The following is a 25,777-nucleotide window of genomic DNA, read 5'->3' as shown; positions in this document are numbered from 1 at the left end:
ATTGAGAGTGTAACCACTGCTTAATACTTAAATGCCACTGAATTTATAACACTGAAAATATTTGACTTTGAGAAGCAGCTATCTGAATTTATATGGTTGAAATTTCCCTCACTGGAATTCCAGTATGTCAGTTCAGGTGGTGCAATTTTGACTTGACTTCTTATAAGGAATTTATATATAAAAATAAACAAAAATTTCCAAAAATCAGGTCAGGTCAAAATGTCTGATTCAAAATCATCAAATTGGTTTGGAAAAAGATGGTGAAACAGTGAAGAATACGCAACTTAAATAACACCTCTAACTGCAAAATCCACAGCAAGACTAGACAATTCTCTAGAAAACCCTCCCTTTAAGGTAACCCAATAGCTTTACTGCAAACTTAGTTGGTAGATATACAACTTTGGAATAAAACTCCTACTTCTACTTTGTTATCCCTCCAGGCTCGACAGAGAGAAAAGATGAACGAGGAGCACAACAAGCGCCTCTCGGACACGGTGGACCGGCTCCTCACAGAGTCCAACGAGCGTCTTCAGCTCCACCTGAAGGAACGGATGGCGGCTCTAGAAGAGAAGGTTAAAGACGGCAGCATATCATATAATATCACTTCTGTCCAATGAATGTCAGGAGGACGTGGATTTCCCTAAAAACCTTTTTTTCTCCTTGCAGAATTTGTTAATCCAAGACTCGGAAGGTTACAGAAAACAGTACGAGGAGTCGATACAAGAAAAAGTAGGTTGCAGAAATTGAGAAATCAACAGTTTTTAAATAAACTTGTCCATTTTACATGAGGTTGCCTTAATAAAGTATTTTTTTAATAGAGAAATAATGAGGTTGGTTGTTGGCATTAGTTTTATTTTTTATAAAGCTTTGCTGTTGAATAATCATAAGCTTCCCGCATGGAGAAAGATAATTAGATGAATTTCATGAGCAATATGGAAAACACTTGAAGGTATCGCTCTGTCAGTTAGTATTCAGCAGCACAGAGATTATCGGTCCCGCTTGCTCTCAGCCACGTCACTCCGCAGTGTTGACATGCACCAATATGACTGTGGTATGATATACTGGGATAATAATTCTTTGGGGCGTGCAGTATCACAGACAAGTCCTGTAAACGACATCTTGTCAAATTGTTTTTTTCCCAGACGCAGCTGGCAGAGGAGATTGAGAAACTGAGATCAGAGCTCGACCAGTTCAGATTGAGGGCAGGCTCCCTCACAGAACCCACCCTGTCACGGTAGGTTGTCCCTATGTGGGCGTGTAATCTTTTTTTTTTTTTTTACACTGAACACCATATATGCAAAAACTCAGCATCCATACCAATTGATAACCCAATCTACTGATTCCAGTAGCTTTAGAAGTCGTTATTTAATCTGTCATTGATGAAACAATTGCTTTTCACTATTATTAGAAGCAGTGGTATCACTGAACTCTCCGTATCTATTCTTGGATGTTTTCTGGCTTCCCTTTCATGCTGCATGAAGTTCTAATATTACAGCGCTGATGTGTTGACAGTAGCAGCCTTAATCTCCTCCATAGACAATTTGCAGCCATAGAGGCATGCATAATGAGCTCTGATCCTTCAAGAAGTGCACTTTACACCACATCACGGTGACTGAACATTAACATACTTTTTTTCTAAATATTGCGATCTGTCTCACAGTTTAGGCAAAATCCCTGTTAATGCTACAGAAGTGTTTAACAGTTGTTCATCTTTAATGTGAGACCAAGGAGATGTTATACATACATACACAATATAGAACTTTAGCTGCAGCATTACTAAATAAAGATCTTTCTCAGGTCTCATCTGGACACATCAGCCGAGCTTCGATTCTCGTTGGGATCTCTGGCTGAAACCCAGTCGGACCACTACCGCTCAGCCAAGGTCATCCGGCGGCCAAGGAGAGGTCGAATGGGTCTGCGGGAAACCAAGGTATGAGGCACAAGATGTGTTCGTCTGTTGCTATTGTTTTCTACTTTTATAACTGCTGATCATCCCTGGTTTTCAGTTTCAACACACTGAGTTGAAAATACAATTAACCATTAAGTATGAAATCTATCTTGAAGACCCTGAGGCTGTAATGCAGCATCAGATTAACACCTTGAATGCATTATTATCAGTATGTACTTCTTTTAACTGAATGTTTAAGATTATTCTAGTGCAACTTCAGTGACCTGAGACAAAATAACAATTCATGTCTCTGTGCAGCAGGGAAAAAGTAGGTTAAATACATTGTTAGTACAGTAGGAGGAACAAATTATCAGCAGGGGAGTATAGGTGGGTTTCAGTAATCAGATCAGCCCCTCTCATCTCTTTTAAAAGTGTTTTTTTATTGGCCAAGAGGGTAGAAACCTGCTTCTCTCAGGATAAAATTTGTCCAGGAAGTTCAGACTACTAATCATACTACACATCAAATATGAGTATATTGTAAAACAAATACAGATCCACAGGTAGACTGTGTCTCTTTCAGGAGCCAACAAACTCACTGTCACCAATGATTTCCAGGCATAATAAGGCCCTACAAGTTAATTTAGAGGACAGTGATGTCTCAGCAACTTGTAGTAAAATAAATGCTTTCATAATTTTTGTCTTTATATGCGTATATTTTTCTTTATTGAGGTGATTAAGAGGGTTTCAGTCAGTTAATAAAAGTGTATTATATTAACTAGCAGATACAACAGCCTTGCAAATGTGTAACTTTATTGAACCACAAAAGGGCCTCACTGACCTTGAATGTGTCTTTTACAGGAGTTTCCTGGTCAAAATAGCAACACCACATAGAATATAAAACATAGATGTTACAAAATATATGTAAATCATTGACATATAATGATTTGCCATGAAAGTTATTGTGATATAATCAATATTTTAAGGTTTTTAAATGACACGGTAAACTAACAGCTTCCCATAAGAATTCTCTTTACATGACTGGCCTAATCCCTTCATCTTCCCCGATGACTTTAACTTTATTAACTTGTGCAGAATAGTTAACTAGTCTGGTTTTCATAGTCCGTCTTTCTCTCCACGTGCAGGCTAAGTCGCTCGGGGAGCATGAATGGCGTTCACAGCAGCTCGGGGTTCTGGGAGGCCACCACTTCGAGAGCGATACGGAGATGTCAGACATCGATGACGATGACAGGGAAACATTGTTTAGCTCCATGGACCTCCTCTCACCCAGCGGCCACTCTGATGCACAAACCCTGGCCATGATGCTGCAGGAGCAGCTGGACGCCATCAACAAGGAGATTCGGTACCTGACATACCCTGCAGTATAAATTGAATATATAAAAGGCCAAATTCCCAGACATATTGATTTGCTTCCTATACTTATTGCTTTCTTAATCCATTTTGAAATCCAGTTACCAAGTAGTTAGGATCATGTCTTGGAAAGCTGTCCCTTTTTCAGATTCATTTTGCCTTTGTGTAGATGACCTAAAATGTTTCTGACTTAGGGGTGATATGCTGCTTTTGGATTGGGTCCTGTTTACAAAGGATACTCACCACCATTCTTGGCTTATGAAATATTTCTGATATTCCACCCCAAATATTTCCAATCTGTCTCTGTGTTAGAAAATAACACCCTGTTGAGAAGCTTTTTTTCCAATATTGTTATCAGTATGTTCCAGACACTCATATATGTTCCCCAAATTATACAAAAATATAGATAAATACACTTTATCTGTGCATTTAAAGGCCTGTCAAGGTCATTCTAAAAATATCGATTTTAGTGGAGCATCACTTAAAGGTGCAATGTGTAGGATTTAGTGGCATCTAGTGGTGAGGTTGCAGATTGCAACAGACCCTCCCACCCCCCCCCCCAGCCCCTTCTCTAGAGCCAGTGTTTGGTGTGTCCTTTCTGGGTTACTGTAGAAACATAGCAGTGCAACATGGCAGGCTCCATGGAAGAGTACCTGCCCCCTATATAGATATAAAGGACTCACTCTAAACTAACGAAAACATAACGATTCTTATTTTCATGGGATTATACACTAATAAAAACATACTTGTGATTATTATATTACATTTATGCCAAGTCCGTGCTACTAAATTCTACACACTGCACCTTTTAAAGGTATCAGTTTTCAGCGTGTCTGTGGATTACTCTTCCTGTCTATGAACCAGACACTATTCTTGTACGCACAGAATTTTTCGGGAAATGTGATCTGCCTCTTATTAATGTTGTAATTATATTGTACTGATGAGTATTCATAACCCCAGGCGCCACTACACTTTATTCCAAAGGTTGTTAATGTGCCTTTTGGTCTTTGCTAATTTACATCCCCATCAATAGACACAGCGCCACATTTCTTTCTGGAACAGTTAATTCAAATCAGATGGCAGATAGTGTTCATGAATCCTAGGAGTCAAGCTCTCAGCTAATTGCAAAGTTAAACCCTGGGTATGGTTAAAACTAATGACCTGACTTTTAGCCTTTTATCTCCTAATTACTGTAGTTCCCCTTATACTGCAGTTGTTTAATGGGAAGTCCAGGAATCCATGGGCTAAATTGTGGAACAGTGATACTCATATCAAGCTATCCTTTTGAGTCACCTAAGACTTACAGCACTTGACACCAGATTTGTATACCAGAGTCCATTATTATTCAAGTCAAGCCAGAAATTATCGCAGTTGGATCTTACTGTTATATAAGCTCTGCAGATACCGTTTCTCCGACTGACTTTTCATCCCGCCTCCTCCTCCCGTCCCCTTTCCGCAGGCTGATACAGGAGGAGAAAGAGTCGACAGAGCTACGGGCGGAGGAGATCGAGAACCGGGTGGCCAGCGTCAGCCTTGAGGGCCTCAACCTGGCCCGTATGCACCACCACGGAGCCTCCATCACTGCCTCAGCCACCGCTTCGTCCCTTGCGTCCTCCTCCCCACCCAGCGGACACTCCACCCCTAAACTTGACCCTCGAAGCCCCGCTCGTGACATGGAGCGGATGGGGGTCATGACACTGGTAAGTTATTTTACTACCTACAGACGGATCGTCTATCTCACCACCAACCAGCCCCATACACACATCCATCCCTGAGAGTCTAAATACAGCAGGTAACATTTTAACTGTTAGAGGAACAGCTAAACCCTGCAACAACTGTCCTCCCAAATAAATCATGCAAATGAGTAACGAGTGTTTTCCTTAAAATTTAATAGTTATTTGAAAGATTTCTGAAAATGACTTGTTTGAAGCAAGTGGTGTTATTTCATTACAGAATTTTTCAGCATTTGTGACTTGTGGACAGTAAGAGCTTTTTAATTAGGTCTGTCAATGCATTTCATTAAAAAAAGTAAAAACATGGTGCCAAAAACCTCTGAGATACTGTTTAAAGTAGTAATTTTAAGAGCATTTAACTATTACAGAGGAATTTTCATGCGGGATGTAAATTGAAGCGTTTAGTTATTAACTATTGCAGCGCCACCATCAGGCCATTCAGCATACCTTTAACCCCAGAACACAAAATATCTCATACAGGATCGAAATGGGGCAAATCTGTGATGTCAACAGATTTTTTCCATTAAAAAATTGTGACCTTTAATTACACTGTATCACAATGATTTATTTATTTCGTATTGTTTGGAACACGCGACACATGTCACCAGTCTCAATCTCATACAGACAAGTGGTGTCTGAGATATCACAGGACTATTACATTATGAGAGCTACAAGTGTGAGATGTGACATGGTTTTTCTATGAGACAGCCTTTTATGAAAGTCGCTGACTCTCTCTGATTCTGATTCTGTGTCTGTCGTGCTGCTGCGAATGATGGACTGAAATACCTTTCAGGCTGTGAGGGGATTTACTGTGCTTTCATCAAAAAGGCTATGTGATTAAAGTGTAAGCATTTGAGCATTTTCAGGGAGAAGAACATAAAGAAATAGATGTGTAGAGAGATGTCTTTTCAAGTAATATATTGCTCACTCCCTTGTACAAAGTATATGTCCAAAGCGCCTCTGTGTGTGCGTTGGTTTAGCTGGTGTTTGCAGGTTACAGTACAATATACTCACAGTCCAGTACTGAACAAAACTTTGGTAGAAAGAGATAAAGAAGCAGAAGAAATAAAGGTTAGGCAGCCATTCTGTCAGGGAAGCATAAAGTATCTGTGTACATTAGACTTGCTAATTTTTGAAGACTTAGCGTGCAGAGAAAGTCGTGACAGAAACTGTCTTCCTCTGTCAGCTGTTGTCATGGAACCCAGGTGTCTAAAGGATGGTTTATAGTCTCACCCAGAATAGACAATAGTATTTTCTACCGCGCTGTCTCTCTCTCTCTCTAACTCTCTCACAACGTTGACCTGAGGCTTAAACATTCCAGATGTGCCCATCAAGAGGATTTTCTGAACACTACAATGCTAAAAATATTCATATATGCCCCCACAATCTGGTACAACAAAAGAGGGATATAATATGAAAATGTCTCCTTTACCCAGGAGCTTTAAAGAGAATAAGGGTTTGAATTTATTGATTCAATAAATGTCTTGTTTACGCATCTTTCTTTGTCCCTTCAGTATTGATTGTGATTGTGAATCGGTGCTCGCTGGTATTGGACAAAGGCTCATGAGCACCTAATGTTAATGACATTTGTATGAAGGAGCCAATAGTCTTTCATTTATTGCCAACATGGTGTTAAATGTTTTTGTCCATGCTTAAGCTCATGGATACTGATGATTTTCTCATCTTTTCTGAACAGCCCAGTGATCTGAGGAAACACAGGAGAAAGGTACACACAGCAAATTGTTGATTAAACCATAATTTCACATTCATTCAAGGTTTTAATGTTTGCTATAATTACACCCTGGATGAAAAGGTGATTTATCATCGCATCTAATGTCCCTTCCCCTCGCCCCGGTCCCTCAGATTGCAGCGGTGGAAGAGGATGGCCGCGAGGACAAGGCCACCATCAAATGCGAGACGTCCCCCCCTCCAACGCCACGCACCGTCCGAATGACACACACACTGCCAGCCTCCTCGCACAATGATGCACGAGGGTAGGTGTCAGCTGTGCAAACATTTCTTAAAGTCGGAGGTAATCCCATTGGTTTAGATGTTTGCGTTGTTTACTGAATGTTTAGTGGCTAAACTCTCATTAAGGCTGCAGTCAATCAGTATGTGAGGGTTTTTTTAGTTCAATTGTATGGTGTTTAATTAGTCTCAAAACCTGTTTTTTTTTTGTGGAGGGGTTTTGAGATTAATTAAACACCATACAGGCCGTCCTCTAATCAGAAGGTCAGGAGTTCGATCCCCGACTCCTCCTGCCTGCATGTCAAAGTGTCTTTAGGCAAATATTGAACCCCAAATTGCTCCCGATGGCTGCAGCAGCACCTTGCATGGTAGCTTGCTGCCATTGTTGTGTGTGAATGGGTGAGTAAGCAGCAGAAAAACATTTAAATGTTGCACCAATACACCAATAATTAAGTGAAAATAATCTTTGTTACTTTATATTCAATTTATTTTATTTGCTCTCCTCTTGAGCTTTTTCTGAGCTGCATCCTGGCAGCGTTTGCTTCTTTCCCCACTCCCACTGTAACGCCAATCACCGAAGCTCCATCTTATCTCATGTGCTGTGTCCACAGGATCGTGGCCTCTCTGGAGGCTGAGGCCAGCGCCCTGAGTAGTGTAGCCAGCAGCCAAGACTCCCTCCACAAGCAACCGAAGAAGAAAGGCATCAAATCCTCCATCGGGCGACTTTTCGGCAAGAAGGAGAAGGGCCGACTGGCACATCTGGCACACAGACAAGTCATGGTCGATCCACAAGGTTGGTGCTGCTCCAAGAGGTTTTGTAATAATTTCACCAAATATCTTATTTGAGTATTGACTTGTATTGACTTGTGTTGTCAGGGCGGTAATACTGCTTCTACAAAACAAATCAAAATGCTACTTAATGTTATACACACACAGCTGGAAAAAAAATCCATCAAATGCATCATATCTGTGGTGAATGACACTGAAATACTTTAATACAAAAAGATAATAATGGTCTAATATGCCTGCAGAGCACTAAAGCAATTTAACACTACAACAAACTATCATGTGGCATTACAACGTTAATCAGAGGCAAAATACAGACATTTAAAGAAATGTATTCATTAATTCTTTACCATATTAATTTCAGATTGTATTCACTGATATCTTGTGTTCCTCTTCCACTCTCAGCCACCATGATGGACGCTGACATGGCGGGCCAGGACATGGGGGTGGGCAAGCTGGGAACTCAGGCTGAGAAGGACCGCAGGTTGAAAAAGAAGTAAGCTTTCATCCGAGCGCCACCTGACTACTCCCTTAGTAGAGTCTTGTCATACACAGTGAGGAAAAAAGAGCCATTTAATATATCTACTAGTGCTCGTGGCTATATAAAGCATACAGTCATATTTAGAAGAAACCTTGTGTTTGGAAGTAATCTCACTGTATGTTTTAGACCTTTATTGCAAGCTATGTTTAAAATGTACACTCACATTACAGTATATAGTCCAATATGACCCTTTGACACAGACAGTGGCTGTAGCCTCCACCTCCTGTGTTTACCTTTAGCTCTACTGTATGCATAGTATATAAAACCATAACCCACACTGAGAACAGGATCAATAGAAAGCAGAAGCTTGGATCAGTATCCAGGAGCAGAGATCAGCCTCACTGTTTTCAGAAGCAGAGCCAAAATCAGATTATCGATCCAGGCCGAAAAGCCAATTAATCTCACAAAGCTACTTCGTCAATTTGGAAGCTATAGCTGGCTTTAATTCCTAACACTCCACCCATAGATTACACTCTTGAGTCAGATCGGGTGTATCCTGCTCTACAGGAAAAAAAGGGGGAACCCCCTCTTTTTGCAAATCTTTCAGCAGGAGTGTTGCAGAATGTGTGTGTGTGTGTGCGTGCGTGTGCGTGCATTTGCCATGCCTCAGTGCCAAATGATGAATGTCATTTGCTCGAAGTGCACATTGAGTTGTCATGACGAATAACTTTGCCTCCCATGTAGTCGGTCAATAGAGAGTCAATCGTTCGTTGTTTGTTGACAAATGTGTTGTTTTTTCTTCCACCGCACTGACTTCTCCATAGCAGTGTCGAGGATTAAGACCACACCGCCACCTTGCATCTTGGTGCCTCCTCCACACTGCATGCCATTAAGCTGCCTGCACTATTTCCATTTCAGCATCTTGATTGATCAATACCGCTGTGGTCCTCATTGTCGGTGTGTGTTTTTTTTTTATTATTTATTTATTTATTTATTTATTTTCTTCAGAAGGTTAACGACAAGTAACTGAATGTAGCCGAGCATTTGAATGTAAGGCCGTGGAAGGGGGTCTTGTTGCCGTGTTTCAGTGCATTTCTCATCTTCTCTGCTGCACGAGATGTGGTCAAGACTGCATTGTAGAAGACGACATTATTTTTTTTTTTTTGACTGATCTACAGATGCTCCCGTTAACGAATGTCCTTCATCGTGAGATATATACGTGTGTGTGTGTGTGTGTGTGTGTGTGCGGGCGCGTGCGTGCATGTGTTTTTTTTGTTGAGAGCCGTATCGTTTATTGCCTATTAACTCATTAACATTTGTTGTACTTTTGTCTCCCCGTCGCTCTCTCTCTCTCTCTCTCTCTCTCTCTCTCTCCTCTTCTCTGCTCTCTGACTCTTTCCTCTCTTACCCTTCCTCTCCCTCTCATCATCCTTTGACTCTAACAAAGCGGGTAAGTTGTGAGGATGTATAACTGACCTCCTGGATATGACCATTGTCTCAGCCATATATGCCCTGTGTCTGCCATCTCTCCTGTCTGTCCGCCATCCGTCCCTCTCCTGAAAGACCAGTGCCAAAGCTGACGTCTCTTATCTATCTATTTATCTCTCTATACCTCATGGCTGTTAACGACGCCATTGCTTTCTTTCTTTTTTCTTTTTTTTTTCTTTCCTCCATTTATCATCTGAAGACGTTTCTTCCCCCCTTTTTACAGTTCAATGGCAGCTGCATCCACGGCTGGACAGAGAATGTGCCGCCGCTAAACTGGGGCTCAATTTTTTATACCCGGGAATGTCTTCCTCTCCTTATATGTGTCTCTTATCTATTTGTGTGAAATAACCAGCTGCAATATCTGGTTATGGGAATGTCAAATGTTCTTTTTGTTTGTATGATTTGTCATAACTGTTTCCTTACTTCCCTTTCCCCAGCTATGTTCAGTGGATGTATTTTCTCCATGCATTAGACCTGACCTGAACATAAAACATGAGCTATTCCCATATGCTGGATAGATAAGAAAGTGGATATATCTGGTTGTGTTTGGATGAACACATTACCTCTGTCACCTGTAGGCTTTTGTATGCCATCTATGCTGTGTTTAAGTGCCCTTTCACTGTACTGAGGCCTTTAACGCTGAGAGTGCTCCATGTATCATGTTTATTACTAAGCCCACTCTTTCCATTCGTCAAGTTCTTTGACAACATACTCAGGGAATGGGTTGTTGATTCAGAGTTTTTCTGTTATGAAATGTGTTCACTACAGTAAATAGAATAAGAACTGCATTGTTTGTTGTTTTTTTTCTGTATGTGGGTGTGAGTACGAGTGTGTTCTTTGGTCCCCTGTTTGTCAGGCATTTTTAGGCTTTTTTATCAGTTCTCCATGTCTTGCCGAGTGTGGGAGGATTCAGCCCGATACAAATAACCGCAGCTCTATGCATGACAGACCAAGAGCATCTATTGGCTGGTCCTTGTTGATAAGGTGCAATTCATATCGTGCTGAGGAGGTTGACACCGGCGCCCGGCGCGGCTCTCAAAGTGAGACAAAAACAAAATACAATACAGCTCAACACCTGCGAAACAAAACCACGGAGCACAGCCCAGAAAATGTGAACAACTCTTAAAAATGACTTGCTGCATGATTCAAAAACCGCATCGACAAAAGTATCCATGCGAAAAAAAAATCTTTCTCAGCACAGTAAATTCTGACTGGCAGGGCTGGGATGAGTTTGGGAATTGTGCATTGAGCTTGATTGAGCAGGTACTGTAGTCATGTGCCTTCCAGGTGCATATGTGTATAACTATTATACACCAAGGCTGAACAATCCTGTATTTTAAGTTAACAATATGTTAACTTAAAAAAAAGAAGTATATTCTTTTCATTTGCATCTGGTTACAGATCTGCATCAAAATACACTGTGATGAGCTGCTTTCAGAGAATACAGACATACTGTTATTTATTAATAGTTCCAATTTTTACCCAAGTCAGACTGATGACTCATGAGTTATGGCTGTACCGCCACCCATATGTCATCAAAACTTGGCTGCAACTGCCCAGTGTGTTTAAGATCTATGGGAAGATATCCAAAGTAACAAGTAGTTAGCAACACACTGTAGGAAAATTGCATGCAAAAAAAGGACATTTAAAATATGCTGAACACCAAATTCGATGACATTTGTAGTGGGGGAAAAATGTTTTTGCAAAAAAGTTAGAACATATGAAAAATTAAAAGCATAAATTTCCACCAAATTCATTGTCTGTTAAAGGTAACCTGTTGAGTTTTTGACCACTGTTATGGAGCAATGATTTTTATGAGCAGGTCCCATTTGGTGGTTTTAATAGTATTCCAATGATCAACAGTTGGTCACAGAATATAAACAAAGCAAGTTTTTGTGTTTTATGAGAGAGGAAATGCATTCAACATGTTTGTTAGGCCTCATTCATATACACAAGTATTTTACACTTTTGAGTATTTAAGATATCCACTAACTAACAACATACAAGGCAAAAACGTTAAGGCATAAGGGCCCGCTTCTAATTTCTCCAAGCAGTAAATTGAGGATTGTTGCACATGTAGGACAGGTAAAATGTCAACATTAGGATTCAGGGATGAATGCCTGTATGTGTGACTGTGTGTCTCTCTGAGTGGAGCCACAGTTATGAAGTGTCTGCTCTACTCTCTGGCAGCATAGAGATGAATGATAAAATGTTGCCCTTTTCAACACTCTTGGTGTACAGGCTGGACTTGGAGATAAAATGTGTATGAGAACTCTCTCTTTCTCTCTCTCTCTCTCTCTCTCTCTCTCATTTACTATACACACATACACAGTCCTGTACACACACACACACACACAGACCCACACTGGCATCACTGTTACTGCAGGGATTTGTGAAAAGCAGTGTGAGAGTTTCAGAGGGTGTGGTGTTGTATCAAAGTGAGCAAATGTGTGTTTATCATGATTCAGAAGTACATGTGTTCACCCCCGTATCTCCTCTGTCCCCGCCTTCAGACACGAACTATTGGAGGAGGCCAGGAGAAAGGGTTTACCTTTCGCCCAATGGGACGGCCCCACGGTTGTAGCCTGGCTGGAGGTGAGTAGTCACTGTCTTTAAAGAAACTTTTACATCAACGTGTCTGTGCACAGATGTGTTAAAATATCAATCTAATTAGGTTTTTTACAGTAGTTATATTCTGCAAGGTATTGAAGATGCATGTAAAGGACCTGAGAGCTTTACTAAACTTACAGTCTCATAAACTTTAACGTTCACCATGCCATGTCATGTGATGTAACCATTGAATGATATTGTTCTTCTTACCACTATGAAACAAGAATCCTTCAAAATACCATTAATTTCTCCTTAATTAACCCCTGAAAACATACCATTTTAAGAAGTTTTAAAGGAGTAAAAAAAAAGCTTAAAAAGGACCAAAACCCATTAAAAACACCCCTGAATTTTCCCTGAATAAGAAAATAAAGGTGCTAAAATGTAAATCAAAGGTTGGTTTTCATAGTTTCTGCACCATTTTTAAGGGGGTTTTACCCAACAACAGTATTGGAATATAAAGTAGAAAAAGCCAAAATATAGAAACACCACTGCCCCCTAATGTTTAGTGGAGGACCTACAGCCACCTGCTAAATCATGACCCCACCAATCCCACACCTCAGTTTTTCAGTTAATGCTATCTTTTGAGCTGCTGATAGATAGCATTTTGTGTTAAAATTACATAATGGTAGAAATTAGCCAAATTATACCTAGGTAAGTCAGGAGCCTGTTCTATATAACTATTAGTATTGATCTTTTATACAGTAAATGTAGAATTGAACCAAATCAAATGTTTTTTTTGGGGGTTTTTTTGCAAAAAACACAGAATTGAGCTGCTTTATCTGTCTAGCTCTACTTTCAATCTCAACCATGCTCACCATCCTGTTCTCCTTCGTCTCCTCTCTCTCTCTCTCTCTCTCTGTGTGGTTAAGCTGTGGTTGGGAATGCCGGCCTGGTACGTGGCGGCATGCCGTGCCAACGTGAAGAGCGGAGCCATCATGTCAGCTTTATCTGACACAGAGATCCAGAGGGAGATCGGTATCAGTAACCCTCTTCACCGGCTCAAACTTCGCCTGGCCATCCAGGAGATGGTCTCCCTCACCAGCCCCTCCGCCCCACCAACCTCCAGAACCGTGAGTCATACAGGAAATACGGGGGACATGGAAGCAGACTGGAATTTTATTTGTACAAACATTTGCAGAAGGCAGAGCTGATCTGGAGGCAGAACTGAAGAAGTGCTTGGATTACAATTTGAATACTTAAAGCAACAGTTCAGGGAAATATGCTTATTTACATTACTGGCACAAGTGAGATGAGAAAATTTATACCAATATGAAGCTGGAGCCAACAGCCAGTCAGTTTTGTTTAGCATAAAGACTGGAAACAGAGGGGAAACAGCTAGCCTGGCTCTGTTTAACAGTAACAAAATCCACCTACCAGCACCTGTAAAGCTCACTAGTTAACACACTATATCTTGTTTGTTTAATCTGTACAGAGACAAAAGTGGAAAAGCAACAATTTGTGGTTTTACAGGTGGTTATAGCATGTTAATTTGAGGGAAAAGGCTAGTCTAGCTCTGTCCAAAGGCAAAAAAATCCACCTACCTGCATCTCTAAAGCTCACCATTTCAAGTCTTTATGCTAATTTGTTATTTAGTCAGAAAACGGGTTGTGTTAACAGAATACTCACATGATTTCTGCCTCCAGAGTAGCTCTGACAAATGTTTGTATGACTGAATGTCCTCTCTGCTTACATGCACGACGCCTCCACACATGGGTGACACATGTGTAGGCGGGTGACAACAAGCGAGTGGAGCAGCGACGATGAAATCACGCCCATGCGTAGCAAATTTATCAGCAGTATTTTTTTTTTATTTATTTATTTTTTTACATCTGGCCAATTTTCAATGCTACAGTTCGTGATAACTTCAGTGAATGTTACAGTGGGAGTCAGTGATGGCTGCTTTTTAAGAGATTGCTCCAGTGTGTTCTGTGTTTTAGCTTTCCAGTTATTCCAGAGCACAGTTGCTTTCGTAGCTCCCTGCTGTCATGGCATATGGTCACTAAGGACTCTGCTGTTTCTTAATGTCATGGAAATTTATGTAATAGTGATGGATTTCACAAAGAGGGATTGTCTTTCAGAGCTTTATTCCGTAATCACACATGTATGTGTACGGGACTCTTAAGTCTGGATCAGACAGAGAGACCCAGAGCTAAGGCAAACACTCAGATTTATAGTCGTAGCCATGTCTTCCACAGATTGTTACAGAACACACCTTGGCAGTTCATAAGTTGTACACAGTTGGTCCTTTGTCCATCTCTTATCACAGTCTCTTTCTAGGGGAGTTCTGCCTCCCCGTCAATCTGCCAGCAGGAACTAAATGTTGAAGGTCATACCACACAGTTCTTCCTAACAACACTTCTCAAGTATTCTCATACAAGGTTTATATACAAGAGAAAACCTTACACATCACATGCACATCTAAGTATAAACATGTGAATCATAGAGCAGTATACGTATAAGAGTAACATAGGAGTAAAAAGTCCCATTACAATTAAAGATAGTGACTGTAAACACTGCAGAGCAAGGATTAATATGCTGTACACTGAAGGTACACATACACAGAGAATGCAGACCATATATCATACAGACGTGAGAAGTTGTGCATCCTTATATAAACCCTGCTGAGTACATTCATTAATGCTTTTAGGCTCCACACAACTAGTATGCATGCAGCAGTGATAAATCTTGCACTTTTTCTGTCCTCTCTTTTTGTAAAATACTTTACCCTCTGCCTGTTTCCCCCCCCCTGCCCCTCCTTTACCTCACTCTCTCTCCTCAGCCACTTAGCTCTACTTCCACACCTCATGAAACTTTCATTACACGTCCAATCACAAAGTCCCCCAACTGTGACGGGCCTCCTGCCTGTTGTCGCACTTAAAAACCCCACACACTTAACGGAGGGGGGTTAATTGACCTTGTAAATACGCTGCGACGTGTATGTCGAGCAGAAAATAGAGAGAGAGGGGGGGAAAGCATCCGCCATTTTACCTCCGGTGTTAAAACTGGAAGGAGTGGTCCACTGTCGGGAGTCTCATGGCTTTTAACAGAGACCGCTGTTAAATTGCTTGTGGGTGCGTCTTTGACTGTTCTTATCTGGGTCATGACAGCCTGACCTACTGCTGTGACTGCAGAACAATGCATCAAAATGGACAACAATTATGCTGGAATAAGCATTTAAAGAGTCGGGTCACCCAACTTACAAAAAAACATATTTTCTCAGTAATCTCTAGAGGTTCTCTGCAATGCAGACAGTTCAGTAGATGTCTGTCCTCATATTTCTACCAAAGAAATAGTCTGATTAAAACTGCTGATGGCATGTTGTAGATTATCCAGAGTCATGGGGACATCTAGAGCTGATCAGTTGGTTGGTTGATGGATGAAAACATCATATGAATTTATTTTGATAATAGTTTGAGTCATTTTTCAGGCAAAAATGTTAAATATTCTCTGGTTCCAGCTTATTAAATATGAGAATTTGCTGGTTTTTTGTCTTATATGGTAGTAAATATATAATTTTTTTGTTTGTTTGTTTTTAAAAACTTTAGTACGTCTCCTTTGGGTTTGGAAATGTGTGCTATGGCACTATATTTCACAAAATGGTCAATAAATTGAGAAAATAATCAACAAATCAATCACTGAAGAAAATAATTGATAGCTGCAATGATCTGCATGGTTAGATAACACTAGAGATAAGTGTCCTTTTTGTCATTTGAGTGAATCGACTGGTAGCATACGAGTGCAGAGGGATGAGTATTGTGGGGGGTTTTGTGCCTGTTGGTGTTAATGGTACTAATTTATTCAGTCTTCCTTGTTGTGCATGGCAACTGTCTCTGTTAATTGTGTTATCTGTACATGTATGTGGAAATTGGGATGTTGTTGTTGTTGTTGTTGCTGTACTGTGTTGTGTTTTTGTCCTCTGCATATGCCCTTTGACCCCCTGGCGGGTTCGGGGCCAGTTCATCATCTGACTGTGATGCTATAACACTATTGGCTTACAGTGGTGCTGCTCTTCTTCTTTAACACTGCTTGCCCCTCCTACCGGACCTCTACTACCAACCCTGCTGCTGCTCTGTCTCTTGGGCTCTGCCCTTGTAGCCGTCAGGCAATGTATGGGTGACCCATGAGGAGATGGAGACCCTGGCAGCCCCTTCCAAAACGGTCAGTCCCTTTGTGTCCTTTACCGTCACCCTTTTCTTTCTCTGTCAGTCATGTGTGTCTGTGTCTATGAGAGTGGATATCAGAGGGATGGAATTAGGAGACCTCAAAGTGGTGACAGCGGTGACTGATGGAGAAGGAATGCATCCATTAACCCACTCCCTGGTCCTTGAACCTCCTAGTCAATACTAATTTTAAACTGGGTTTTAGATGAAGGAGCCTCTGTCATGAATAGCAAATGCTGGTTTGTGATCGTATACAAGCTATAAAAGGAAACAGGAATCACCAGTACATTTCCCCACGGTACTGTTAGTAATACACCACACAAAAAACTTGCCACACGCCAGATCGTGAAAAGTTATATTATTGCATTTTGCATTAAAGCTTCATCGATGAGCAAGACTGAAGAAGCTGCATGTGAAATGTGGTTTTGCTTCCAAACAACAAAACAGAAATACAGAAATGTGCAGAAATAATGAAAAACTTATAGAGATCTGATGTGAAGTGATATTTGAACTTCAACATCATTGTCAAGCTGTTCAAAGCTGTGGATGGGTATTTGTGGTGTTGAGGTTGACATGTTTTTCATAATGTAATAAAGCTAATAATCATCAGGTAACCATATAATGTTATGTCTTACTAGTGAAATACTAGTAAAATAGATGACTTTGCTCCTATCTTATCCTTTTCCGAGCCAAAACAAACATAGTCAAGTACAACAGATGCGGTGTATCTATCTCCGATCTGGTTTTAAGAAAAACAAAGTTAAAAACCAACCTTGTGCGATTTTTCTGGACTGCACTCAAATTTCCATAACGAATGCTGAAACTGTCAGGCCAGATCACATCTGAGGTTAAAAAAAAAAAAGTCTCCCTGGAGACCAATTCACGTGACATTTAAGTTTGAGCTTTCTTTCCCTCAAACTTGCTCCCACGAGCCTTTTACCATGTTTTGAATATTCAAGCTCATAGTGCAACATGTTTTTGGAGGCTGCTTGCTGTCAGTTCAAAGGGTTTGTCAAAAATGTTGGAAAGAGCATGTTTCTCTTAGAGGCAGTGGAACTATACACAAACTCTACCATACTTTGGAAAAGGACCTATTTTTGACACCTACAGTATGATTGTGAAAGTAGCAAAGAAACAGGCGCTGCTTGAATTATCTGATATTTCCTTTGTTTATTTGGATCCTGGATGCAGGATTTCTTGTAAGGTCACGGGTATTTTTATGTTTGTGTATGGGCGTAACTTGGATTGTGGGAGATTTTTTTTTTTTTTTTTTTTTTTTACAGATTTCAAGGGCTGTGAATATTAGACTCATGTACTGTGTTATCAGTCACTTGCCAGTCGCATTTTGAGGGACATTTTTGGACACAACTGGAGGGTTTGATATAGAACAATCAGATGACAGTGTTTTTTATTTTCTCTCACAATTACTCCTCTTCCTTTTTCTTGTGTTTAAATCAGAAATCAGAGTCTGAAGAGGGGAGCTGGGCACAGGTAAGCCCTGTTGTTGTTGTTTATGTCATTTCTTCCTCTTGTCTATTTAAGGTTTAGTACAGATTCAATTGTACATGAAAATGTGAAAAGCTGTGTTTTGTGAGGAACTGAATAACTGCAGGTTAACAGCGTTCTGACTGAGCTGACCTGTCTTCTCTCAGACTCTAGCTTATGGCGACATGAATCATGAGTGGATAGGGAACGAGTGGCTGCCCAGTCTAGGACTACCTCAGTACCGCAGCTACTTCATGGAGTGCCTGGTGGATGCTCGCATGCTGGACCACCTCACAAAGAAGGACCTGAGGGTGCACCTCAAAATGGTGGACAGCTTCCACAGGTACTGGGGTGTCTCATGGTGACTGTCAGCGAGTATGATCATGATCATTTTCAGTAATTTTCCCTGTTATGGATGGATTTGTTTGTGATTTTCTGACACCAGAACAAGTTTACAGTATGGAATCATGTGTCTGAAGAAGCTCAACTATGACAGGAAGGAACTGGAGAGACGTAGGGAGCAAAGCCAGCATGAAATGAGAGGCAAGCGTCCCCGTTTTAACTACAATGAACATCATAACAAATGGAAACAATATGTCACAAATGAGTGGTAAAAAGAGATTTGAGATGACATGTTTGTACTGGTGTCTGCAGACGTGCTGGTGTGGAGTAATGAGCGGGTCATCCGCTGGGTGCAGAGCATAGGCCTGAGGGACTATGCCAACATCCTGCTGGAGAGCGGCGTGCACGGAGCCCTGGTCGCCCTCGATGACAACTTTGACTACAGCAGCCTGGCGCTGCTCCTCCAAATCCCTAACCAAAACACTCAGGTACTGCTGTTTGTTATCTGTTATTATACAGCATACTGTAGTTACATCCTCCTCAGCAACTCAGACAGGAAGATCGCAAGACAAGTGTTTTGAATTTGAACTTTGGTGAATCTGATGTCAATGAATAATGTCTGATATGCATTAAGAGGACTTTCCTGGTCTGAATCCGATGTGTTGAATTCCACTTGATAGATTTTCCATATTCTGTATGAAGGGTTAATTGTGAGGAAAACAAAGATTTTTAATGTTTCAGTTTTTTTTTTTTCCTTTTTAGCACTCATATAGCCAAATTTAAAGGTGCTGAATGATATATCATCTGTCACCAACTTCAGTCCAAAAATAGAGGTATGTTGGTATCAGCCTTCAAAGCTGGTCGAATCTAAATCAGAACATGCAGATTTGCCAACTGTCACTCTGGCAGGTTGCCCTGTGAATTTTCACTGCTTATCTCATCTATACTCGGGTAAAATGAATATGCAGCGCAAATAACGTAATGTGTCAGCTGCCTCTGTTACCATGCTGCTAAAAATAGTCGGCCTTGTGAAAATCAAAATGTGTTTTTTTTTTTTTTTTCCTCCTCAGGCACGTCAGATTCTGGAGCGAGAGTACAATAATCTGCTGGCGCTGGGCACTGACAGGAGACTGGATGAGGTGAGCAGCAACTATCACCTACGAGACTGAACTTTGTACATCACATTTTTACCATTCAAGAGCTAAAAATCATAATTAGTAAAAGCTTTGTTTGTTTAAATGTCTGATGCCTTCACATCCTTGATCCTATATTTCAAACCAGAACAACAGTTAAAAATAATTGCAGTCCAGTTGTAATGAAAGAGTCTGAAATCCTATACAAAACAATTAAGCTTTTTCCCCACAGTATTGACCAAGATTTTAAATTTTGCCAATATAGGCTTTGAAAAAAGACAAAAAAAAGGTCAAAGTTAACCTCAACAGTGCAACAAAAACCATTCACAAGGTGCCTAGATTAATAAAGTAGGCCTTTAGGTCAGGGGATTAATTAGAACATTTTGAAAGAAAAGCCCTTTAAAGCAATGACCCACTGCATTTATGAACCATGGTTAGTACCTTTACATGATTAAAAATGAGATTAAAAATGATCTGTCCACCAGTGTGACGACAAAGACTTCAGAGGTCCATCGTGGAGGAGGCAGTTCCCGCCCCGGGACGTGCACGGTATCAGTATGATGCCCGGATCAGCTGAGACACTCCCTGCTGGATTCCGTCTCACCGCGACGTCTGGTCACTCCCGGAGACTGCCCCCTGAGGGTAAGAGCCTGCCTCTGCACAATTATTTCACAGATTTTAAGGCTTGTTCCTGTCATATATCACATGAAACATGTTCAATCTGGATGTTTTCTGCAGTGTGGCTTTAAAACGCAGCGACAAAAACAAGAGTTTAAATCCACCTGTTGCACAGATAGAACAAAGCGCAACACCTGAGCACAGGAGTTGCTGCTGTTGCTATTTGTGAGGAGCCTTCTGACATGTCTCTTGTTCTCTCTGACTCTGTGACGGCTGCTCTGCAGTCCTCTATGAGGCGCTGGATGACAGTCCTGACGACATGTATTTGGATTGGTTTCAAGGTCAGCTATGCCCCTCTGAAGGTTCTGGGCTTGTTGGCCCCTGCGTGTATTATGGTTATACATATATTCCCTCCTCTTCACATGGTCTCTGGCAACCACTGTCCTGTTGTAATTCTCCTTTTCTTTGTGGTCTCTCACCCGCGCTTTTCTTCTCTCGTTTCTCTACTACTCTTCAATCTCTGATCTAATATCCAACTCCAAGGGTGGTGTTTTGCAGAGTTGCAAAATAGTTGTTTGTTCACCCCGGTGGTAACAGCTGGGGAGTCAAGTTATGGATTAGGACCCATGCTTGCTGATGTAACCCTTGAAGTAATTAAGCGGCAAAACAAAAAGGTGGTTGAGTGCTGCTATGTTCATTTACAGAGGTAAACAGTATGTCTTGGATGCTTTAATAACTCAGTCGGACAGTTTGTGTCATTTCTCATCCCTCTGCTGTTAAGAGGACATTGGTTGATACAGTCTTTCATTGAAGGATCATTCTGGTTTATTATGCTGTGGGGAAAACCTGCTGAGATCTGGGAACACAGCAGCATTGCTATAAAAAAGTCAGACGGGACAAGAAACAAATGATCTAAACCACTTTATTTGGACATAAAACTTAAAGGGATTGTAAATTGAAAACACATAAACTGATGAATGTTTGGTAATTTAATTTGCTTTTGTTTCCTCTTGCTTTGTTTAAAACCTGTATTATGATCTGACTGATTTTTAGCAATTTTACTGCTTTCCCAGATTTTGGAAATACATTTATTTCTAGCACAAAAAGGAATGATGGTCGGAACAATAAGAATTAAACCCACGTTGTAATAAACTGGAATTATCCTTGAAAGTGATGCAGAGTGTATTAGCAACTGTGTCTTGACAAATGACACAAGTTGTGATACATGACTGGAAACCATCAGATTGCACTGATGTTAGCCAGTGTTCTCTTCTAACAAGGTGTTCCCAGTGAAGCAGCCTCTCTGTGTCCCTCTGTCTCTTTTCTCTGTGCTCCCCCCGGTCTGTGACGTCCACAGTACGACTAATCTCGTTTGCTAATGTCATCCACTCAAAATCAAAACTTTCCTTTGAGTGCGTGATCCGTGGCTTTTTCTTCTGAGGGTGACACTACAAGTTGTGTGTGATCTCACTCATACTGTTGAAGGACATCTAAATCTTGTGGCACTTGTTTGAGGTGGTAACCAAGTGGAGGAAATGTTCTCCTTCTCACTCTGGGTCCATCTGCTACACGCTAAGCCTCAATATTCAGACTCTCTTTCTCGCTGTCTCCCCCTACAGTTGGACCCTCTGCGGTGCAGCGGCTGGACAGCTCCACGGTGAGAACCTACTCCTGCTGAGAGGAGGAAGAGAGGGACCTTAAACTGTACGCTGTATGTAACACACAGACTCTCGCTCTGTCAAATACACCGATTTCCTCAGAAGCACTTTAAAAAAAAAAAAATAGACTGAATTAAAGAGACGAGGACGAATTGTTTCTCCAAGATAAGCATGTTTGTGTCGTCGGCTTGGCGAGCCTCCGCTGTGTTTTTGCCAGGTAGCTGTGATAAGGTGATGGGAGACTGCAGGGCTAGCAGCGAGCCACGGTCTCACACTGATGTCTCCTCTTTTCATGTCCGTCCAAAAAAAGATGAGTAGTCATGATTCGAGCTTTAGAAATCTACTTCAAATAAAAGGAGTGCAGTATGTTACACAGAGATTAGTTAACAAAGTTCATTTACATGATCATGATAGTTCAAGGCTCCTAAAAATAGACTGGAGAGTTATCCAGACTTTCTATGATTACAAAGCGCCCTAGTTTTCTTTCCAACTGTCTGCTTTGTACTGCCAGGTGCAGTGGAAGTGTCATTCCTCATAAGGATTTGCTTTGATTTGATACACTATCTGAAAAAAACTGTCTCTTTGCATCTGTATTGTAGTGAAATGCCCTCACAATTCAAATGACAGCCAGATGCCAAAGCTACAAAGACAACATGCCTCAGATGTATTGTTTAGCATGAAGAGCCCAGATAGACGAGACAGAGAGGAGGACTTGGTTTGTGATGATATATTAAGCAGAGATGCTGAGCTTCTCCCGCAGCTCGAAATGTAAACTGCATTTAAAGTAAAATGACAAATTCCAGTCATGTGATCTTCACCGATATATTATCAGTTGTCCCTAAATTCTTCACAAGGAGCACACAATCAACACAAAATAATAATTTCTGTGTGTCAGTCAAGACACAACTAGAAGTCAGACGTCTCCAAACTAAAAGTGGCAAAAAAATGTCAACAATCATGAAGTTTCTTCTAACTGCTTCTACAGTATCATCGTCATAATCGTTCACACCCCTGATAATATCACACATTTATATTTGCTGGTTTGCAGCGTCTGGCTGCAGTCAGAACAACAACAGGTGAGAAAACTTTGGAGTCCTGAAACAAAATCCTTACAAGCCTGGAGAGTGTGATAAGGTTTGAGGCGCAGTAGACAGATAATAATGCTACAGTATAATTCTGGGAGTGCAGCGTGATCATATGAGACAGGAGTGTTAGAAAAATACATAAAAACACAGCTAAAGGGAGAGAGAACGGGAAGTAAAAAAAAAACAAAACAGAGGAGGTTGATTCAGTGGGGGAAAGTTAATGTGAGTTTCATCTTCATAACCGAAACTTTTTGTTTTCAAAAGTATTTGCTCATTCCGTGGAGCGCCCTGCGGGCTGTTTCTAATGCTTTCATCAGCTTATTTTTATAAGTACTCCCACACAACAAAAAGACAGAATACAGTGCAAAGTTCAGGGAGCAGTTCAGTTGAATTCTTGTACATGTGCACAGGAAAACAAAAACTATTGAACTATTTGCTACACACACACAAGCAGTTGCCATCACAAATGAATTCATGCAGTACAAGACTTGCATAGAGGCGCCCAAAAAGTAACACAGTGGTGACATTCTCTCTTCCTACATTATAGCCTCAGCATATGAAATTGAAAGTTATGTTATTGCTCCCTATTTATACAGAGTAGTTCACTATACTTACCTTCAACAATTTTAATTAAGTGTCCTTATTCTGACTGTGAAATGTACAGTATAAAGTGTTATCAGAAATTCCCACATTGGAATAATAAAGTAGTGTCTGCATGTACACTATGTTGTGCTAACAATCAAACAATGCAATGCATTGTGCTTTATAAATGCTAAATTTACAGTTGAAAGACACTATATCCATCAGTGCTGATACAAAATTATGATTAATAAATGTCCAAAATCTCAATATACAGTAAACTGAATGTCTATTATAAAGTGAGTAGTAAATGAGTGAGTGAGCATCTCTTGTCTGAACTAGCCGAGTAGCATTAGTTTCACAGCAGCAGCGATCAACCTGATACACAATCACTGTAGTTATGCTGCTAACTCAAAAGAAAATAATCTACATGCCTACAGCTGAGTGAAACAGGAATAGTTATGCAGCTGTTGTTAACAGTCGCCTTAAAGCTGAAGTGTATCTGTTCTATCACACAAATGGGGAAAAAAAAGCGTTTGGTATAGACGCTTTAATGTCAAAAAGACTAGTAAACCTAGTATATGTCTGGACCGTGTATGGTCAATGTGTGGAATTGTGACCAGTTTGTTACAGAGATGGTCAGTAGTGTCTATAATGTGAATTCTTGGATATTAAATGTTCATCTGCAACTCTTTGTAGTGGTCCCAGTAATATTTGCTGGTAAAGTGGACTGAAGTAGCATCACATGACATCGTTAAGCTACGTTTGAGTAAAAAAAAAAAAAAAAGGTTATAAATGCAGTTGCAAGAACAGTATGTTCCTCTAATACCTTAGGAAGTTTGATTTGAGAGAGAACTTATTTTAATTCTAATTATAACTTTTCTAATTATCTGTTAGTGGTGGGAAATGTAAATGAAAGTTTTGACAGCATTTTGGGTGCAAATTCAGAAGTCTTATCTCCACCCAGTTACCGCAGTTACAGTCAAATCAAGCGAACCTTCAGAGCAGCCGCCCCACAATAAACTGATACGACAGCTACACGAGTTGCATGTTTTATCTGCAAGACTTATGTTTAATGCTGTTGTTCATTGTTTGTGAAAATGTCAGAGAAATAAAAAGCTCACGTCCCGGTATTGAGTTATAAAATACAAACGCGCCGCGGAGCGTCTCTCCTGCCGGCTGCTGACAGCGCTGTCAGCCGGAGAGTCGATGACACTGGACGGTAGAGACGCTGGTATCTATTTAAACAGGAGATTACCCTACTTCACTGCATTTAACACTAGAGCTTGCACAGATTCATTTTGAAATAGCAACAGCCAATATGGAAACTCCAACACTCGGTTGGCCGACCAATGGTGTAACTTCATCACTCACTCACAAACAACTGCCATTAAAGAGCTGGTCCGCGGCAAGTCCAGCCAAAAATAAGGCTTTCATGTCAAAAATAGGTTTTGTGACTAAACCCACACCTATTGCTGTCAGTAGTTACTTTCCCAGCAGCCAGCATGGTACTAAATGGACTCAATCAGGAGTCAGATTAGGTTTTTTGGCATGTTATACTTTTCTTTTAAAACTCCAACAACTATGAGAATTTCAGACCTCTTATTAAAACCTACTCACTCTGTTTCCCTTTAGATACAGTTCTGAATGGAGACTAACTAGGGGGAGCTGCTGGACGGGCCAAACCGCCCAGGAACAAACCATTCTGACGACACGCACTGCCAAGAAGCCCTGCTCTCCTCTCTGACCCCCCCTCCCTCCCACGACCATCCATCCCTAAAATGTGGGCACCAGATGCCGGTGCTAAACTGTCCTGCAGGCTACCCCGTTGTCACCATTTCTACCTTTTACATGTACAGTAACTTGTCGAAGCATAACGTACTGTGTATTTCTTCTACAGGAGACGTGTAGGTTATCTGTAAATTAATATAAATATGCCATTTTTTAATATATACACACATCTATGTATAAAATGATATTCAGAGTTTGTGCAAAAAAATGTCCCTGCCACCTCATTTAGTGGACCATAGATTAATATATGCTGCTCTTTAAACTGTCTCCATATTACCCTGCTCCCCTAGATCATTTTGTACATATGGTTTTATTTTTTCATTGTGCTGATGATAACTGTATGATGATGGACCTGTGCTGCACCATAGTGAGGAAGAAAACTCTGGATGTGTGAAAAATCTGCCCTCTAGTGGTTTACCAAAAAAAACCAACCACTTTGAGCCCCATTTCTGGCACCGACAAACTTCATCATCCTTTCTTATGGACTCGCTGGCATAAAAAGAGCGTTTTAAGCGAACGCATTGACGCACTGGAAAGACATGACAAGCACTTTGATACAACCGCATCAACTCAACGGACTCTTTAGTAGCCAAGGACAAAACAA

General features: G+C 40.8%; 1 protein-coding gene across 11 annotated transcripts in view; it reads left to right on the top strand.

Annotated features, from left to right (window-relative positions):
- The window catches only part of ppfia2 (PTPRF interacting protein alpha 2), a 158,856-nt gene extending 133,300 nt beyond the window's left edge, over positions 1–25,556 (top strand). For 2 of the 11 annotated variants that reach the window (XM_044342827.1, XM_044342836.1), the window contains 23 exons: positions 441–572; positions 667–729; positions 1,143–1,234; positions 1,798–1,930; positions 3,031–3,248; positions 4,716–4,956; positions 6,686–6,715; positions 6,853–6,983; positions 7,569–7,750; positions 8,149–8,239; positions 9,672–9,674; positions 12,226–12,307; positions 13,192–13,392; positions 16,418–16,480; positions 17,941–17,973; positions 18,135–18,310; positions 18,413–18,510; positions 18,622–18,797; positions 19,380–19,448; positions 19,928–20,084; positions 20,345–20,401; positions 21,680–21,771; positions 25,018–25,556. In XM_044342827.1, the coding sequence (XP_044198762.1) occupies positions 441–572; positions 667–729; positions 1,143–1,234; positions 1,798–1,930; positions 3,031–3,248; positions 4,716–4,956; positions 6,686–6,715; positions 6,853–6,983; positions 7,569–7,750; positions 8,149–8,239; positions 9,672–9,674; positions 12,226–12,307; positions 13,192–13,392; positions 16,418–16,480; positions 17,941–17,973; positions 18,135–18,310; positions 18,413–18,510; positions 18,622–18,797; positions 19,380–19,448; positions 19,928–20,084; positions 20,345–20,401; positions 21,680–21,738 (2,487 nt within the window). In that variant the 3' untranslated portion in view covers positions 21,739–21,771; positions 25,018–25,556. The remainder of the gene's footprint in view (positions 1–440; positions 573–666; positions 730–1,142; positions 1,235–1,797; positions 1,931–3,030; positions 3,249–4,715; positions 4,957–6,685; positions 6,716–6,852; positions 6,984–7,568; positions 7,751–8,148; positions 8,240–9,671; positions 9,675–12,225; positions 12,308–13,191; positions 13,393–16,417; positions 16,481–17,940; positions 17,974–18,134; positions 18,311–18,412; positions 18,511–18,621; positions 18,798–19,379; positions 19,449–19,927; positions 20,085–20,344; positions 20,402–21,679; positions 21,772–25,017) is intronic. The other 9 variants (XM_044342831.1, XM_044342838.1, XM_044342835.1 and 6 more) reach the window with 7 other exon arrangements.
- The last annotated feature ends 221 nt before the right edge of the window (positions 25,557–25,777 follow it).

The sequence above is a fragment of the Thunnus albacares genome, chromosome 23, assembly GCF_914725855.1.
Source record: "Thunnus albacares chromosome 23, fThuAlb1.1, whole genome shotgun sequence".
Taxonomy (NCBI): Eukaryota; Metazoa; Chordata; class Actinopteri; order Scombriformes; family Scombridae; genus Thunnus; species Thunnus albacares.
Note: the sequence above shows the minus strand (reverse complement) of the source record. Positions and strands in the feature narration are given on the sequence as shown.